This window comes from Schistocerca cancellata, chromosome 6 (assembly GCF_023864275.1).
Source record: "Schistocerca cancellata isolate TAMUIC-IGC-003103 chromosome 6, iqSchCanc2.1, whole genome shotgun sequence".
Taxonomy (NCBI): Eukaryota; Metazoa; Arthropoda; class Insecta; order Orthoptera; family Acrididae; genus Schistocerca; species Schistocerca cancellata.
The window spans coordinates 232655172-232674996 of record NC_064631.1 but is presented as its reverse complement, the minus strand read 5'-3'; the positions used below and the strand labels follow the sequence as shown (position 1 = coordinate 232674996).

General features: G+C 42.4%; 1 protein-coding gene across 2 annotated transcripts in view; it reads left to right on the top strand.

The window, feature by feature from the left end:
• The first annotated feature begins 19033 nt into the window (after nt 1-19033).
• The window catches only part of LOC126191483 (limbic system-associated membrane protein), a 986380-nt gene continuing 985588 nt past the window's right edge, over nt 19034-19825 (top strand). For both annotated transcript variants that reach the window (XM_049932368.1, XM_049932366.1), the window contains exon 1: nt 19034-19161. In XM_049932368.1, the coding sequence (XP_049788325.1) occupies nt 19047-19161 (115 nt within the window). In that variant the 5' untranslated portion in view covers nt 19034-19046. The remainder of the gene's footprint in view (nt 19162-19825) is intronic.

The following is a 19825-nucleotide window of genomic DNA, read 5'->3' as shown; positions in this document are numbered from 1 at the left end:
AGTCAGTGGAAGTGTTTACGGCCGTGAGAAATGGGGCACACACACACACACACACGATCGCAGTTTCACCGCATGGAGGCTACTGGTGGCAGCCAAGACAATGGAATCCTGTATTGATCACCGTAGCTGATTTTGGAGGGCTGCTTATCTCAATTGCTTCCCCCGCATTCCTTCTGAAGGTAATTGGCTGCTTTGCTGGCACCGGTGCCTAAGTTTTGCAGCAAAGATCCCTTGTCGAGATCTCTAGAACGTATGCCCGGCACAATAGTAGTTAGGAACTGATTGTGTGTGTTCAGCTTCCCCTTCTTGGCCGATATGCCAGAGCGTGCCTGTCCTGAATCGTGAATGGATAATGTGGCTCAGCCGACGTCACTCCAGGCTGTCGGAGAAACTGGGTCGCTGTCTTTAATGCGTCGCGGTGAGTGGCATGAGCGGCCTCTGAGGTCGGCCAGCAGCCGTGCACAGCTAAATAAGGCTGCTCTCTGTTTCCCTCGAAGCGCGGAGCTGCGGTCGACAGCATACCAGCCGTTGCGAAAACTGTCATTTCGCTACGTCGTTTCAGCTACAAAGATGGGCGTGAGTCTGATTATTCTGCCAAGGTCCAGTCGTTCACCAAATGGAACGTCTTGTGTAGTCTTACGATTGCATCCCGGATCGCTGAGGCATAATAAGTGACTGAGAGAACATTGTAGTGACATTAGGGAGCTTCGTGCGTTGTTTCGGGTGTCGCAGGAAAAGAAATTAACATACAGTTGCAGTAGCAAAGGCGACGAAAAACAAATGGAGAACAACATGCAACAGTTTGCACAGGAGTGGATGCGACTGTGTCAGGAGGTGTGGCGGGGGGGGGGGGGGGGGGTGGCAGTCGAGGTTGGAAAGAATTATTACTGACGGCTTAATTGTGTCGACAAAGTAAATACAATGGATGGTGCAAACTGTATTGAGTAAACGTGAATATAATGCATGAAAGCAAAATGAGGTGTATCTGTAATAGTTGCACTTACATAATTTACAAGGGCACCGCGCCAACTCGTCATCACCGATTTCGTCGAAATTTATGGTACATGCAGTTCCTCACCAGAAGTAAATGTGACGGACGTGAGAGCTCTAGAGGACCTAGCATTTAGAAACGACAGCATTTTTTGCTATGGTCCGGCGAGGCATGAACCACTAATGTTAGCGCAGTTTCCAGGCAGCTGTTGGCTCAGCAGAAAGAGTACAGAATGGTAAACCAAGGGGCGTGGGGTCGAATCTCAATGTCTACTTCTTTTATTTCCAGTTTTTACGATACTTACACTGCAGTTAAACTGAAATAGAACATAAAAGGAAAGACAGAAAAAATTGGGGTTCTAAATAAATTTACACAAATGGTTCGTAAGGCGTACACAAGAACTTTGTCTCTAAAATTACGTACTTTTACTGTCATTTTATAGTTGAAGATTTAGACAAGATGGGGTAATTTTAATCGTAAAAAAGGGAGGGATCAGTAATTTTCTCGGCGTCTTGCACAGGTTGTAAACGCAACATTTACAGAGTTAAATCGTTGTATTAAAGTTTCTGTATAGAAACAAACTTTGTTTACATTCATAAAAAGTATCGTTTCGTAAAATATTAGCGAGGATGGCTGATGATACACAATGGAATCTACGTTGCCTGAATAACCACCTTTTGCAGCTTAGACCTTTGAAAGAGGTAGAGGAAGAGAGTCAGTGAGGTTCTGGAAGGTACCGATAGGGAAGTGGAGCCATGCCGACTCCCGCGCCGCGGCCATCTTCGCTAGGTTTCTCGATTGCGGATCCACGTCGCGAACAGCCCGATCGAGGTAGTCCAACAGATTCTCGACTGAGGCTATATCCGGGGAGTTTGGTTGTAAGGGGAATACCGTAAACCCACCCTGGTGCTCTTCGAACCACGCACGACACTGCGGGCCGTGACACGTTACATTGTCCAGCTGGTAGACGCCTTCATGCGAGGAAAAACAGTGTGTATGTAGGGGCCGACATAGTTCCCCTGGATAGGTTCATACAGGTGCTTATCCATTGTGACCTCCAGAATAACGACGTTACCCAGGAAATGCCACGAAAACATTCCCAAGACCGTAACATTCTCTCCTCTGCACTGGACCCTTCCAACGATTGTTACAAAAGAAATGGCTCTGAGCACTATGGGACTTAACATCTGAGGTCATCAGTCCCCTAGAACTTAGAACTACTTAAACCTAACCTAAGCACATCACACACATCCATGCCCGTGGCAGGATTCGAACCTGCGACCGTAGCGGTCGCGCGGTTCCAGACTGAAACGATTGTTACAGAGTGTTTGCTTTCTGACATTTCATGCCATAAACGCCAAGAGATATCCGTCCTGAAGAGGCCGCATATCGCCACTCAGTGGACATCCAGTTGCATTATTACCGTGCAAATTCCATACTTCGTAGTAACCGAGCGAGGTGGCGCAGTGGTTAGACACTGGACTCGCATTCGGGAGGACGACGGTTCCCTAAATCACTCCAGGCAAATGCCGGGATGGTTCCTCTGAAAGGGCACGGCCGACTTCCTTCCCCATCCTTCCCTAATTCGATGAGACCGATGACCACGCTGTCTGGTCTCCTTCCCCAAACAACCAACCAACCATACTTCGTAGCAGTTGTACAATAGTTAGTAGGTGTAGTGAAGCAAGCGCCTGCTGCTGAGGTACATACGCAGTAGCCTTCGCTGAACGCTCGTTGAGGAGACACTGTTGCTAGCCCCTCGGTTCATCTAGGCTGACAGTTACTCAACAGTTGCACGCTGATCCGCCGGTACACATCTCTGCAGCCTTCGTGAATACCTGTCCTCTTTGGGCCGTTGTGCATAACAGTTGCTTCGGCGCCATTTTACCAAGCACGGTATAGTTCAACTGCAGCAGAACGCGAACAGTTCACATAATTTGTCATTTCGGAAATGTTTACACCCTTGGCCCGAAATCGAATGACCATGCCATTTTGGACGGCAGATAAATCACTCCGTTTCCATATTAGGGAAACGACTGCAATTTTTCTGTCCCCACCCCGACAACGTATTTATACCCTCCAGTGCTAGTGCTGCCACCTGCCGTCTGTAACAGGTCATTGTATTTCGCTGTCGAATGTAGGCGATGGTCACATCAATGTCATAAAAAATTAATGGATTGTGACTAGGGCCTCCCGTCGGGTAGACCGTTCGCCGGGAGCAAGTCTTTCGATTTGACGCCACTTCGGCGACTTGCGCGTCAATGGGGATGAAATGATGATGATTAGGACAACACAACACCTAGTCCCTGACGGAGAAAGTCTCCGACCCAGGCGGGAATCGAACCCGGGCCCCTAGGACTGATATTCTGTCGCGCTGACCACTCAGCTACCGGGGGTGGACATTAATGTCATTAGACTCTGTATTCTGATGCACTCTTTTCGGCATGTGATTTATTTTTGTTCCTCTACGAGACAAGAGCAATTTTGACGGTTTTTGATCAAACTCTTTAGCTGGCTGTAAAATTGGACATCGCTAGGTGGCACTAGCGGAGTGCATTTGGAAGGGTGGGATAGCAATACTTCTTCATCCGGAAAAACACGTGTAACTGAGGATTTGTTTGTCCTTCCCACGTGTCAGTCAACAGAAGAAATTTGTTCTCCTTCACATACGGTTCAATCACAGCAAATAAAATAGGCCACTATTGAACATATCGATTAATTTGCAGTGTAAATATCGTAAAAATTGAAAATTAGTAAGGGAATCCACATGGGGACTCGATACCACGAGCCTCGGATTACCGTTCTGCCATCTTTCCGCTGTGCTTAGCGCTGCTTGGAATATACTCGTTGGCTAACATAAATGGGTCATGCTTCGCCCACCCGCGCCAAAAATGTTATATTTTCTAAATGCTTCACCGTTTTGAGCTCCCGCTTCTGTCTCTTTCATTTATGACCATGCCGTAAATTTGTACTAATCGGTGACGGCGAGTAAGGGTGGTCTTGTTAATTAAAAGTTTGTGTGGGTCACAAATATTTTATTAATTCCGTGATGATATAGTAAGTGGAGTATAGTATCTCGTCAGTGATGTTAGTGCAGATCATAAGCACAAACTACGTGTAAGAAGAATAAAACTAAGCCAGTGGTGGGACTTACATAGACTCTAGAGAAAATTGAATCTGCCAAAAATGGAAACGTAGGAAAATGATAATGCACTGGGCATATGTTGGGAAAAGCTATCTTGTAACTAGCAACAAACTAGTGTCCCAAACGCATCATATCAATGTAATAAAATGGAATTAGCGGTCTGCAGCTCCCTTGGGATGCAAAAAATAGCACATACACTGTATGGACGGACACCAATTGCTGCTCCATCCAGAGACGCCAGTCATATTAGATAGTACATATATGTATTAAACTGTTCTGTTTCCCTTGGTGAAAAAATTCTTCTCTGCCTCGTGATGACTGGGTCTTGTGTGATGTCCTTAGGTTAGTTAGGTTTAAGTGGTTCTAAGTTCTAGGGGACTGATGACCATAGATGTTAAATCCCATAGTGCTCAGAGCCATTTTTTTTGAGAAAATTCTGTTTTGGAAAGATTTGTGTTTATTCGTCAACATCAGTGTTATTTCCTTCAAAATAGTTTCCATTAGATATTATACACTTATGCCATCGAGTTTTCCAATCCTAGAAACCCTTCTGAATCTCGATCTTTAGGATAGTTTTTAGGTCTCTGACAATCTGTTTTTAATCTCATCTGTACTTCTAAAAGTGTCAATCCTTCAAGGATTTCTTTATTTTTGGGAACAGAAAAAATTCACACTTGGCCATTTATGGTGAGTATGGAGGCTGGGATACCATTTGAGTAATTTTTTTCTTTTTTTCCAAAAATTCACAAAGAAGCTGTGAAGTCTGAGTAGGTGCGTTATCGCGATGTCAAGGCCATGCATTGTTCTGTCACAAATCCGGGCATCTGTTTTCAAATTACTTCACAGAGACGACGTTGAATATGTAAGAAGGACACACTATGTATTGAACTTCTCACTGGAACTCATGCTGTCGTGAGGATAACATTCGTATTTGATTGCATTTGTATAGCTTTTTGGGACTTGGCGGTCCACAATCCTTCCAGTGAAACGATTGCCTCTTACTTTCGTCATACCCGAAGAACCCACTTTGCGTCACCTGTTATGACACGTTTCAGTTGTTCTGCATCGTTGTTGACTTCGTCTAACGACCACTAAACAATTCCCATTCACCACTCTCTTTATTCGAAACCGAACAATTTTGGAACAAATTTTGATGTCACTCGTTTCATATTCAAAGCAACGGAGACAGTTTCACAGTATGGGACAACCGATATGACAGCATCATCGGCGAGTCCGAAGGGAATGCGTTTTGGGCTCGTAAGGCAACAACAGACATTCATCATCATCACTTCTCTGATTGTGAAACGGCAACCGTTCGTCATAAGTTACTTCCCTTTTTCCATGATTTCGTCTTGTGCGGAGGTGTCCAGTACCCTCGTCATTGTCGTCATTGGCTTCACCTGCTTCGGAACGCTTATACCCGTCGATTCATGAAACGCAATATTTAACTTCTCGATGTTTTTGTGCACATTATTCTGTTCCTGTAACAAAATTTAATACAAATTTTCTGATATTTTTGTATAAAATGAATAATCGCTGATACTATCAGGACATGCAACCTTTTCGAAAGCTGATTATCCGATATCGGTAACATTGCAAAAATACTTTTCAGACGTGTTTACCAGCGTAACAACGATATAATAGAGCGAATCAAATTCAACAAGTGAAACCACTTTCCCGTTAATTTTTGACTGCACTCAGTACTCGTGGTAACTGAAGCAGTCGATGCCACCTGTACCAGCTACAGCGTAAAAATGTGAGACATAAATGACGCATTCAAATATTATGTGCCTAATATAAGTACCAACGGAATGGACAGTGTCTTGAAAGGAAGGTATAAGATGAACATCAACAGAAGCAAAACGAGGATAATGGAATGTAGTCGAATTAAGTCGGGTGACGCCGAGGGATTAGGAAATGAGACAATTAAAGTAGTAAAGGGGTTTTGCTATTTGGGGAGCAAAATAACTTATGATGGTCGAAGTAGAGAGGATATAAAATGTAGACTGGCAATGGCAAGGAAATCGTTTCTGAAGAGGAAAAATTTGTTAACATCCAGTATAGATTTAAATGTCAGGAAGTCGTTTATGAAAGTATTTGTATGGAGTGTAGCCATATATGAAAGTGAAACGTGGACGATAAATAGTTTAGACAAGAAGAGAATAGAAGCTTTCGAAATGTGGTGCTACAGAAGAATGCTGAAGATTAGATGGGTAGATCACATGATTAATGAGGAGATATTGAACTGAATTGGGGAGAATAATTGGTGGCTGAACTGGACTAGAAGAAGGGATCGGTTGGTAGGACATGTTCTGAGATATCGAGGGATCACCAATTTAGTATTGGAGGGCAGCGTGGAGGGTAAAAATCGTAGAGGGAGACCAAGAGATGAATACACTAAGCAGATTCAAAAGGATGTAGGCTGCAGTAGGTACTGGGAAAGTAGGTACTGGGAAATGAAGAAGCTTGCGCAGGATAGAGAAGCATGGAGAGCTGCATCAAACCAGGCTCAGGACTGGAGACCACAACAACAACAACAACAATATACGTACCATAGCAAGAATTTAAGTTATTCACATGGCATTGTATTAGTCAGCTTCGCTATCTCTGAACCGAATTTTCCTCTTTTAAACCTGATCTAGGCGACGGGTTACGCTCCAGATCCGTCGGTCACCACTCCCCACATTTCAAAAATACGACGTAAATCGTAGTTAGTATCCTGATTTTCTTCTGTTTGCTCAGGTATGACGTCACACGCCATATGGGTCAAAGGTGAAGTTCGGTATCGGTAGGTTCAATTGACCTGTTATGTTCCTTCGACCTGCGAAGAAAGAGCAAAGTGATCATCGTGGGGATGGATAGTACCTTTGCCTTCACGACTGAGACAGTGCATCAGTACTGAGGAGCAGCAGCGCTGTATTTCCCGTCCATCAGTCCTCTTTAACGTTCTTCGTGGTTTGCTTAGATTAATTTGCCCCAGCACTAGGTTGACAACTTTACCGAGGCCAGGGCTGAATTTCTGTGCGCCCTTGTCCAGCTAGAACTCCGTCCCAGCTGACCTAAAGTGGCCGCCCACTCGATCGCCGCAACACGGGCTGGCTGTGTAGCGAGGCGTTCAGTCTGGAGCGCCGGTGACGTAGCCGCCGCCCACGGCGCTGCCCCGCCGCCGCCGCCGCCGCTGCTACACCGCGCCGGTAATCAGATTCAGTTGACACGGAGGCAGCTAAGGCAGGCGGCTTGATTAACGGCTGGAGGCTGGGGGCTGCGCCACTGTGGTGGGCCGCCGAGTGCTGTCGCCTCAACGCTCTCCCGTGTGTCTGCCATTAAAGATCTGCGTTGGTTGCTCTTCTAGTTTGCTCAGCATCACTGTGGGGGACACTATTAAAAACACCACAAAAAAAAAATACACAAGCCACGTGGAATACCAGCGGCTGAATCGCAGAGGGTCTGGCGTCGAAGTTCTGGGTACCAGACTTAACTTCTGCTACATACTGAAAACTAGTTTCCGTTATACAGTCAGCAATAGCGTAGACTAGGTTGTCGATATTAATGCCCATATTTCCGACTAAATAAAATATTTAATGATTTCTATTTTTTGGTGATTGGCTGTGCTGTGGCCTAAGACATGCCCCGTCTACTAAAGTTGGAGACACCTTCAGATTCCATGAGGACGTAGTTAATTCACAAAAAATTATGCTTCGAAACAGGCCATACACTGTGGCCTAATGCCCATAAAACATAAATCAACGAAGGACGTAAATAACGCTTGTGAATGCCTACATTGCCTAAATAAAAGAATGATAAAAAGCTGTTTCGTCATCAGGACAAACCGATACGCAGTAATTAGATCAAGAGATGATGTATGGCAAGGCTGGAAGCTGGTAATACGAATAAACAAAAACAAAAAAGTGAGCCTGAATGTGTTTGTCCTTTTTTGCTTCAAATGGCTCTGAGAACTATGGGACTTAACATCTGAGGTCATCAGTCCTCTAGAACTTAGAACTACTTTAACCTAACTAACCTAAGGACATCACACACATCCATGCCCGAGGCAGGATTCAAACCTGCGACCGTAGCAGTCGCGCGGTTCCGGACTGAAGCGCCTAGAACAGTTCGGCCACAATAGCCGACTGTCCTTTTTTGTTACGTTAGTGGTAACGGTACCAATGGCGCTATGCCCCCACATTCTTCTTGTGGCCGAAGCTCATTCTTTGCACTTGTTTTCTTCCTAATGTGCCCCTGTAATTATGGAAAGTGCGGTTCTGTCTTGAGCAGACTCAAATTATTCCTCTTTAATATCCAAAAATGTTTCGGTAAAGTTACTCAGTAGTCAGTATGTTCATGTTTTCTGTCAAACTACAAATAAAAATATTTTGGACGATAATTTATTCAATTTAGAGATTAAGGCATTTTCATTTGTCTGTTAATAATGTCACAAGGTAAACACTATAAGCTCGTAGCTGCGAATAATTATCAGGCAAAATTTCTTTACATGTTCCTTGATAGGAAAGAAATGAACCTACTGGCAATGGTGAAACTTCACCGAAACAATTTTGAGTTTTAATCAAGTACAATTTGTTTTTATTTAATGCAGAGCGGCGTTTTCCGTAGTTATATGTTAAGTATCCAGTTGTGAAATGTTTCTTTCATTGCCAGATCCGTCTGAATTCATTCACCTTCGAAGCATGGTCAGTGACTGGTAATGCACAGTTTGCGTCTTACTACATGTATATAAAATGTACGTGATAAAATACTTCTGTATATGTTTATTTATCACACCTTTCGGATCGCCCTGCTAAACACTGTTGAAACGAAAAGTATATTGCATGAAAATGTTAATAATAGGAAAAACTGGATAGAAAAAATGCAGTTTCATCAAAGAATATATGAATGGGCGAAAACCGTAACGGTATAAGTGACTTTTTTTGCAAAACTGAGTTAAGTGCACCCTTTACCACGAAACACGGGATACTTGTCAGTGGCATAAAGATCCAGGTGCCTTCTGTTAACGTCTATCATCTCTCGGCATGTAGTATAACTACATTTATCGAATCAGAATGGATAGGCAGTGTCAGGACGGTACAAGCAACAACACGGCGGACTCTCCAAAGAATGGTGATTTAGGCTCTCAATTACTGAGGAAATCTCGATCAGAAATGAGTATTTCTACATTTCGAGATATTCAGTGTCGTTCAGGAACAACTGATGAAGATTTATCAGATGATGATTCAGTTGCAGACAAAGATTATGTTCCTGTTCAACGTGACTAAAGTCCAAGCATTTTGTATAACATTTTAGTGACTATGTAAGGTTTGTTTTGAAATTCTAAATGACTTTTGTGGCCGTTATAAATGTCTTAAACTATTTTTAGTATATAAGCACACATCAAACTATCTTAACAACTTTTGAGCCCAACTTTCCCCTGCGCTTGTTTTGTATTGCTCTTCTGAGGTTGTGCAGAGTTTGGCAATACCTTTGAGAGTTTATTGTAGTGCCTCTTTCCAGGAAATCCACAAAAATCACACCTTTTCTGTCCCAAAAGAAGAGATAACAACGTGGTTGAAGGCGCAGGCGGCCGAATTTTTCGACGAAGGAATTTCCAAGCTCGTCCATCGCTACGATAAGTGCCTTAATTTAAATGGCAACTATGTAGAAAAGTAGTATTTAAGTGTGGCTTTCATCTGTATATAATAAAAAAAATTTCCAATACTTTATTTATTTTTAATTCCAAAACGTAATGAGCTTTGTGGATAGTCCTCGTATGAAAGAACACGATTATATGCCAACAACTAAGAAAACATGGTGGGCCAAACAGCCAACAAATGAAATGTATATGACTCTATACCCATTCTTTCTGCACCCTGGACCGTACTAACAATACTTACAGTCTGTGCACCTATCTTGTGATAAGTGACATTTATGACAGTCTTCATAACGCAACGGCCGATGGTGATTCGTCTGATTTCGCCAATGTAGAATGATCTAAATTTCAAGTATTATTCACCTACAAACATTATCCACACTCCTGCAGAAGTCTTATAATATGACCTCTTGAAATACGTCCAGGAGCAGTTTGTTTTTCCCGGACGTGTCTTCCAGTCGGAGCTCTGCGCTGATAGAAAGCAAAAGTACTTTCATTTCCGGAATTGGTATTTCATTAACAATTTTGAAAGGCGAACTCCAGCGTACTTCCGTTCTATAGGCAAGTTGGAACAGCTTCCGGGCTTCAAAGAATTTCAGCTGTCTTACAAGGAAGAGGGGTTATAGAAATAAATTTATATGCAGGGACACTGAATGGAAAATCTGTATTAATTTTTGTGAAAGATAAGTAATTAAAATTTCCTTCATCGATTAAGATGCCAAGGGTATCTGATAATGAGATCACCAAGAATCAAATAATATAGCGGGAATAGAATACTTCGATGACAGATTGAATGTCTCTTTGGCCTACGGAGCATGAAAATAACTTTATTAATCACCATTCCTGCCAGCAGTTTTATTGCACAGTGTGTAGTATTGCTTACTGAGGCAGAGAGTATGAACTCATCTCCGCAGCACAACACGTCAGACAAAACTAATGTGAACAATTTATGCCTTCACCAATGGAGAAGGCTAGTAATGAAATCTGAATTTCTCAGCCATGTCACACATCTAATACTTCACAATCCGACCATAAGGTTAGTGATGGACATCGTCAGCACTTCACATCATATAGTTACAATAACTGAAAGCAAAATAAATTTTTAATGCAGCACATGTTTAAATTGGACTGAAACGAAAAAAATAATTTCCCCTAGCCCCACACAGATACCTGATCCCATAATGACAGTTCTGGAAATTAGTGCTTCTGAATTTTTAATAGCTGTGACAATACTTGTAAGATATATAACGAAAAAGATGGAGCGTCCACAACACATAGTAGTTAGGAGGGGAATTATTTACGCATAAATTATGAACTGGATGCATCCCATGTTTTTCGTTATAAATATTGCAACTATTGTATTAGGTATTAAAAATTCACAAGCATAAATTTTAAGGACTATGTGTACAGAATTAGGAATCTGTGTAGGGCTAGGAGACATTATTTTATACTTTTTAGTCGAATTTAAAAATGATTTATATTAAAAACTTATTTTTATTGAAATAATTATCTTATTTTCTGCTTTTTAGAGTTGGATGTGTGAAATTTCGTTTGGAACATGGCTTTGTTCCTGTATGTGTACATCACATATTATGTTGACAACATCTTCTCCTCCCCCTCTCACTTCGTACCTGTCTTCGCTCAGCTGTGCCCATCTGCTCGCGTACCACCTGGAACGCATTTTGATACTACCTGCAGCACATGCTCATCCTGCAGAACAGCAGAAATGTCAGGTGCTGCCGAATTTCCTCATTCCTACTGAACAGACCGACAAGAAAGTGACTTAATATTGCACTCTCCTTCTGAACTATGTTTAAAATTTCAATTCACTAGCTCATCAGGAAGTTAGTTTAAAAGTAAATGCAAAATATGTACCAAACAGATAGACAGGCAAGAAAGCGACCTATTAAAACAGGTCAACATTATGATAATTCCAGGAAGGGGTATGAAATGAGACAAATACGTAAATTCAGGATCAGGGAAGGCGAATAGAAGACATATTCGTTGGAAGAGTTCTGGTAAAGTGCAATGGTCTGCAACATATAAGACGCTAGTGCGTCCAAACCTGTTGTTGAGCCTTTGACAGCAGACTTCAAACTAAATCTGAGACGTGGTGTTAGGATGATAACTGTTCGGTGTAGCTCATACGAAATTCTAACACAAATACTAGGGGAATCCTTAGAAGGTAGGCGTAGTAATTCTCGTGAAACTTTGTTGGAAATATTACGAAAGTACTTGTTTCAAGAAAAGAGTAAGGGCACAAGAGACAAGGGCACTAACAAAGGCGTATAAGGTCTCATGTTTTCCTCAGTCAGTAAGCAAATAGAAAGAATGGAAATCCTCAGACGTCGGTAAGAGGTGTCCTCAACACGAGTTGTCCCTCGTCAGCAATGTCTTGGACTACCATTGATGGGAAGTATTTTCTTCATCGTACTCCAGCTAACACTGTTGTTGCCGGCCGCGGTGGTCTAGCGGTTCTGGCCCTGCAGTCCGGAACCGCGGGACTGCTACGGTCGCAGGTTCGAATCCTGCCTCTGACATGGATGTGTGTGATGTCCTTAGGTTAGTTAGGTTTAAGTCGATCTAAGTTCTAGGGGACTTATGACCTAAGATGTTGAGTCCCATAGTGCTCAGAGCCATTTGAACCATTTTTTTAACACTGTTGTTGCCTCACGGACTCTCTACTAAATCATGTAGAAGAGTTATCGCCAGAATTTTTAGGTGTTCACACAGATAGTAAACTGTCGTGGAAAGCCCATGTTCAGGTTCTTGTTCGAAGACTTAATGCTGCCAGTTTTAGTGTATAGAACAGTGTCTAAAGTAAGTGATACGTCGACAATAAAAGTGATTACTTGGCTTATTTTCATTCGCTTGTGACGTATGGAATTATATTTTGGGGTACTCCTCCCATTCTCAAAGGGTATTTTTGGCTCAGGAACAAGCGTTTCGGACTGTAAATCGTGCAAGTTCGCGACTGTCTTTCGACCCCTGTTCATTAGTCGAGGTATTCTGACATTCGCATGAAACATGTAGTTTATTCCTAACAATATCAGATTATAACCAAGCATTAGCACTCGGTTAATACTAGGCAGAAATCGAATCAGCATTTGGTACGCATGCCCTTGACTCTTTTACAGAAAGGCGTGCGGTATTCTCCTGCATCCATTTTCAATAAGCTACCACATGAATTGGAAAATCTTACCAATAATCCTCCCGCTGTGAAATCTAAGCTGTAGAGGTTCCTCATGGGTCACTTCTTCTGTCGAGGAGTTGCATGAAAAATTAAGCTGATTCCTACGTTACGGCTGCATTTATTTAAACTGATAGCTTGTCGTCCTTTTAGGATAGCTTTTTATTTTATCTATCATTAGTTTTCTGTTGTAATTTCATGTACTGACATGTACCTTGTCCATGGAGGTTTGCTTCTCAATTTGGTCCCAACGAACTAGATATGTAAAATGAAATGAAAAAAGAAAGAAAATATAGTGAGGTCTTGATTGCACCACGAGGTGCAGGACAATGCTTACAGATTGTATGACGTTCATACTACACTGTATTGTTAGGAGTAATGTACACTTTTGAAAGTCAAATTACACATGTGTCGTCATTAACCTATATGTGGAAGAACATTCATTCCAGTCTTTTGTGTCATTCTTGTAAGAATTTTGACAAACGTTGGTACAACTACACATTTATAAAATATTCAAATATCAAACTAGTCTATAAAATAATACATCAGTTTAATCAGATTACGTATCTCTTGTTGTTCCTTAGTAGGTAAACTGACTACTAGTAACTTTATAGTGCATAATGCATAGCCCTTCTTACTGTACATGTTTACCACGTTGATCAACCGGAGATAGGCCTTCCACTCTTGGTTTGTATAATGCAGCTGTGGTAAATCTGCGATTGCTCACAGTTAATGTCTTCAGGAAGAACTCCTTACACACTCGATTACCATCCAAGATAATGACAGTACTATGTGCTTTTGACTTCGTACAGTTTTTTTTAGGATTCTTGGTTTGGCGTTTTACTATGAAGGGCGTTTGTTGTTGTCAGGAACCAGTTTTCCTAAACTCTTCATGGATAGGTCTTCACTTTTCTTCTGTAAAAGTCCTGCATTCATATCAGCAGTTATGTTGAAATGGCTGGATGGCCCTTGCATGCTTAATTTTTCTTGTTGTAGATGTATATTCTTGCCCAAAATTACTCAGGCGATTTCTTTCCGTCACTTCTCCTGACTCCACGTTCCTTTTTCTATTTTTTGAAACAATGTTTTCTTGAATTTCTTCACGAGGAGCTTCTAAGCATGACTTTTCAACTGTGTTATGAATTTTTTTATTGTTAGGGTTTTTTCTGGCTTGCTATGATCTTCGTTTTCATCGGAAGATGATGCATCTGTATAGGAAAGACAATATACTATTCAAGCAGCGATATGAAGCAAATGTCTATAAAAAAATCAGTTTCATACATAAAATTCCCAGAATAATCTCGTCGTTTTGGTGAATGTAATTGTATCAGAAGAATGCTAACGTACCCCAAAGATGTTAAGCATTTCAGTAACATACTGGTACAAATGAAAATATTTTCGTGGCAGTATTTTTCACAGTAAGGATTCACGACAACGCCCGGGCCCACACGGCAAATGCCACTCGTGAAGTTCTCGAATCTTTTAAGTGGGAGTTGTTTCCTCATCCGCCGTACAGTCCCGACCTGGCACCGAGCGACTTCCACTTATTCCCAGCAATGAAGAAGTGGTTGGCTATGCAGCGTTTTGATGACGACGCACAGCTTCAAGAAGAGGTAACCACGTGGTTGAAGGCGCAAGCGGCCGAATTTTACGACGAAGGAATTTCCAAGCTCGTCCATCGCTACGATAAGTGCCTTAATTTAAATGGCAACTATGTAGAAAAGTAGTATTTCAGTGTGGCTTTCATCTGTATATAATAAAAAAAATTCCAATATTTTATTTATTTTTAATTCCAAAACGTAATGTACTTTGTGGACAGCCCTCGTATAATCGTGAGCCCTGTTTTGTGTGTGTGTGTGTGTGTGTGTGTGTGTGTGTGTGTGTGTGTGTGTGTGCGTGCGCTTGTAAAAGGAGAGAACTTCAGTATTGTAATTACACCTAGAAAGAAAGAAATATTGTATTTAGACTCTTGAAGCATGTAAAGCAGGAGTGTGCTGTTACTGGCCAGTACTATCTCTGCCTCTGTAACAAATTTTCCTCCATACGCGCACAGGCATTACTTTCATACTTTGCCAGAGACCTACATCTATTGAAATATACTCTGTCGAACACTGTGCAGTACATGGCGTCGGCTACTTTTCAGTAATATTGTATCTCTTCTATTCCATTCTTCCATTCATTTACTGACCACAGGGAAATGACCATACATATACACAAAATCTTCTAGCTCTAGTCACGTTGGAGGGGGGGAAGTGGTGCTTACGCCGCATCTGTGACGTAACTTGACGTCCATCCTACCTCTGTAACCTGTGTCGCGTGTCTGCGATTGTGCGACTGACAGAGCATCATGATTGACACGTTTTCAGAATGAAACGACAACACAGTAATGGCATAGCTGTTCGCCGCCTTTCTCAAGATTGTTATCCACAGCGTCCGACTCCATCGAATTCCCATTTCGCCACAATTACGCAACGCCTTCGAGAAAGGGTAACTTCACCGTCAGCAGGCGTAGCTTTGGTGCTCTAAGGAGGCAGCGCATAGCCGGATTGAAAGTGGTCGTACTGCATCACTTGGTATTGTCGGCTTCGCTGTCTGTGTCTTGGCGCATTCCTCCAACTAGGCAGCTACAAAACAGTAGTCGAATTTAGCGGAGCGTACTTCTGAGGCTCACCGGTGCCTTTCATACTACACCTGGCCAGTGATTCTCAGGATATGTCCTATGGATATGTCCGATGGATATGTCCGATGGATATGTCCGATGGATATCTGGTATGTTACAGGGCAGCGCCGTATTGGTTGGGGAGTGGACAATATGATCGTTTGTTCGAGATCACAAGAATTCGTGTTACTCACAAAAGACATGTGCGAGCCTGGAAGTTAGGTGAATGGTAGTCTGACTTTCGAATTAGAAGCTCTGCAAGGCGGGGTTACAATATATTCCCAAACATAAGGAACAGGCCCAGACTTCGCGACATTGCTCCTACTCGAGGTATAATGCACCTATTAACAGGGTCACGATCCACATTCCAGACATTTGCATCGAGTGGGAAGTAGCAACACACAGTCTGTGAGTGTGGAGAGTTCCGCTGATCATGTGGTTTTCAGTTTCAGCCTTTTTCAGGTAGAGAGAGACTGCAAACCATTCGACTGTGATCTGCAAATAACTGTAAGTGACCAAAATTCGCAGACTACAGTTAACATGATTACACACAGATCTAAAAAGCAACTGCTTAACTATCAGTCTGTGAGATCAAGAGGACGTTCTGGATATTAAAAGACGCAAGAAGAGTTTCCTCTATTACAGACATTGGCAGACTCATATAGATTTAACTAAGACAAACCTTAATAAATACATGAAACATTTACAAGAAAGGAAGGAAGGGATGCTATGTAGTAACGTATCTAGTAATATAAGCTGGAAGTTTCTCGCTTGGAACTTGAGTTTTCTTTTAGCATTCCATGTCACCGTGATTATTAAGTATGCACATACGACCTGTTTAGAGTTCTGATGCAAAAAATTGAAATTTAACTGAAATTAACTGCATCACTTTGAAGAAACCCTGTCCACGAGCACAGGAGCAATTGCGTGTGCAGTGGCTGTTACTCCCAGCACCGTTTGGTGTGTTCTGCATGACCAACAACTACACCCATACTACCTCCAAGGCATACAGTCACTAATGACAGCCCACATTTTACCACGCGTTGAGTCTGTACGCAATTCCTGCACCGCTGATTCAACGAGATCCTAATATTTCCAAGGCGCATTCCCTTCACAGATGAACGTCAGTTTTCTAGGAATTGTGATCTCAATACTTTAAACAGCCATGTCTGGGCAGACAAAACCCACATGCCATGCACGTCAAGGGGTTCCAACACAGATGTGGTATCAATGGGTGGGCGGATATTCTAGATGGTGATGCGACTGGATCGTACACGCTTCTATCAAGCTCACGGATCCCATCTACTTGACCTTGCTACAAGACGTTTTGGGCCTGTTGCTGGATGTGGTGCCACTGAACGTCAGTCAAGATATCTGGTTTCAGCAGGACAGCGCATCCGCTCAATTCTCACCTCTTGTTCGGGAACATTTGGACCAGTGATTCGGACACATATGGATAGGCTGAGGGGATCCAATCCTATGGCTTCCACGATGTGATTTCGTCGCACTTTTTCCTCTGGGATCGAATGAAGAGTTTAGTTTGTCTGACTGCTGTAGAGACAGAAGAAGATCTGGTGTCACGAGCTGTAGTCGTGCAGGACAGACTGCTGAGAACACCAAGAGAGGTAGAGCGCGTGTAGCCAAAACATCATTCGTAGCTGCAATATATGCGTCGAACTTGGTAATCACCACAGCGAACCTTACTTGTAGTGGATTATAATTCTAAAGCTGCTTTGAAAAGAACAGAAACGGTTCAAGTTTAACTGTAAACAACAGTGTTCGCGAAAGCTGATTAAACTTCCTTTTTGTTTTTTTGTTTTTTTATTATTAGTGAGTGGAATTTTAAAGCAAGTGGTGTACTGGGTCACGCCTAATAGAGTACTTGTGAAAGTGGTTTGCGGTGCCAACATATTTCCAAAAGGCTATATAGCACACAAATGCTACATTTCTTGACATGGGTTCCAATTCAAGGTCTTATCCTCTCCACAAGAACTAGAACGGTGTTTCAGAAGAGATGGTCAGTATTCAGGGATATGAAGGAAATGATCATTCGAAAGAAAATGGAAAGTAAACATGGACTCTGAAACGCATGTCTTACGAGCTTTGAGTAATTCTTGATTTTCGATACCGTGAACCAAACGTTTACTGGGTATTTTTATCTTGTATTGGTCCGTATTACCATTTTAAAAAGTATGGAAAGCAAGGAGGTTGCAGCAGAAGAGATTTCTTTCGCAGTATAGGAGATCAAGAATTGCTCATAGTTCTTAAGGTATGCATTTTAGAGCCCTTGTTTACTTGACTTTTTTCTTTCGAATGATCATTTCTGCCATATCCCTGAATACTGACGATCACTTCAGAAACAACCTATATATACTTGTGTAGTCCTGATGTCCTCTAATGCGTGTAATATCAGTGCATGTTCACAGGTATCAAGGTACCGTAATATTGCCCGAAAGTGTTTAACGAGAATTACATCATCTTTCTGTCGAGGATTAGCGTTTATAATACCCAAATAAAATCTTCGTTTGGACTAAACCGACCTGTTAGCATCACCTCTCAGAATCCGTTCTATGTCTGCTGTGATTCCTTTTTGATATGTGAACCGAGCTCTGGAGCAATGCTCTAGAACTGGTCGTAATGCTTTCCTGCAACAAAGGGGCATCCGAAGCCAAAATCACACTGCGAGTGAAAAGAGAATAGGGAGTGGGGGTGGAAGAGTAAGGTATACATGGAAGAGGAATATAATGATCTTATATTTCTACATTTACCTCTTACTGATATTTTGACTCAGAATCTGTGAGCCATTCAGAAGATTTGTCGGTGACTTTCTAGCCGGCCGCTGGGGCCGTGCGGTTCCGGGCGCTTCAGTGCGTAACCGTGCGAGTGCTACGGACCCAGGTTCGAATCCTGCCACGGGCATGGATGTGTGTGATGTCCTTAGGTTCGTTAGATTTAAGTAGTTCTAAGTTCTAGGCGACTGATGACCTCAGATGTTCGGTGACTTTCTGACCGTGGCCAGAATACTAACCTCTCTTTTCCCCTGAAATGACACAGCTGTACTTCGAGTTCAGTGAGCACACGTAATGGATGAAATACTTGACAAAATAGCGCCTGTAACAGAAAAATAGCTCTCAGACAAACTGTGGGAAGTACAGAAGGTAAATGCATAACTGAGACAAAGTGATAAGTTACAAAAATCGTACTGCTCGTGACGCAGCAGATTTGTCATTACTATAGGCTAGATGGGATGTAAGATTTGAACAAAGATTTTATTGTCACTTATTTCTTAAATTTAAATAGTTAAGTCATAGGTAAACGTATTATTTCGAACTTTCTTGCGATGAAACGACTTCTTTTTTCCTGATGTCAGATGCAGCTAACTTTGTTGTACTTTTGTTCGCAGTGGAACCGGCAGCGGTGATGGGTAACGACCTGAACAGCGCCACCGAGCTGCCCTCGTTCATCACGTCCGGCAGGAACTTCCGCATCGTCACCAGCGACACCGTCGTCTTACCCTGCGAGGTGACCAACCCAGGTAGGAGTTTGTAACCGAAAGACACGCCAGGCTCCTCTTACATCCTCAGCTATGTTCAGCTATCTTTTAAGATTCTATTCCGCTTGTAGCGGTTCACAGAGGTTGTAAAGCTACTTGTCCGTGAATAACTGCTCTCAGACAGATCAAGGTTTTGATATAAGAACATCGATATTTTGGATCATGAATGCAATTTTATTTCTACGTTTGGCACCCAGTGCCCAAATATTTACAAATACAGTAGCGTAATAGGATAGTACACTAAAGCGCCAAACAAACTGGCATAGACATGAGTATTCAAATAAAGAGTTATGTAAACAGGCAGAATACGGAGCTGCGGTCGGCAAAGCCTACATAAGACCCAAGTGTCTGGCGCAGTTGTTAGATCGGTTACTGCTGCTACAATGACAGATTATCAAGATTTAAGTGAGTCTGAACGTGGTGTTACAGTCGGCGTACGAGTGATGAGACACAGCGTCTCCGATGTAGCGATGAAGTGGGGATTTTCCCGTACGAACATTTCACGAGTGTACCGTGAATATCAGGAATCCGCTAAAATATCAAATCTCCGACATCGCTGCGGCCGGAAAAAGACCCTGGAAGGACGGGACCAACGACGATCGAAGAGAATCATTCAACGTGACAGAAGTGCAGCCCTTCGGCAAAT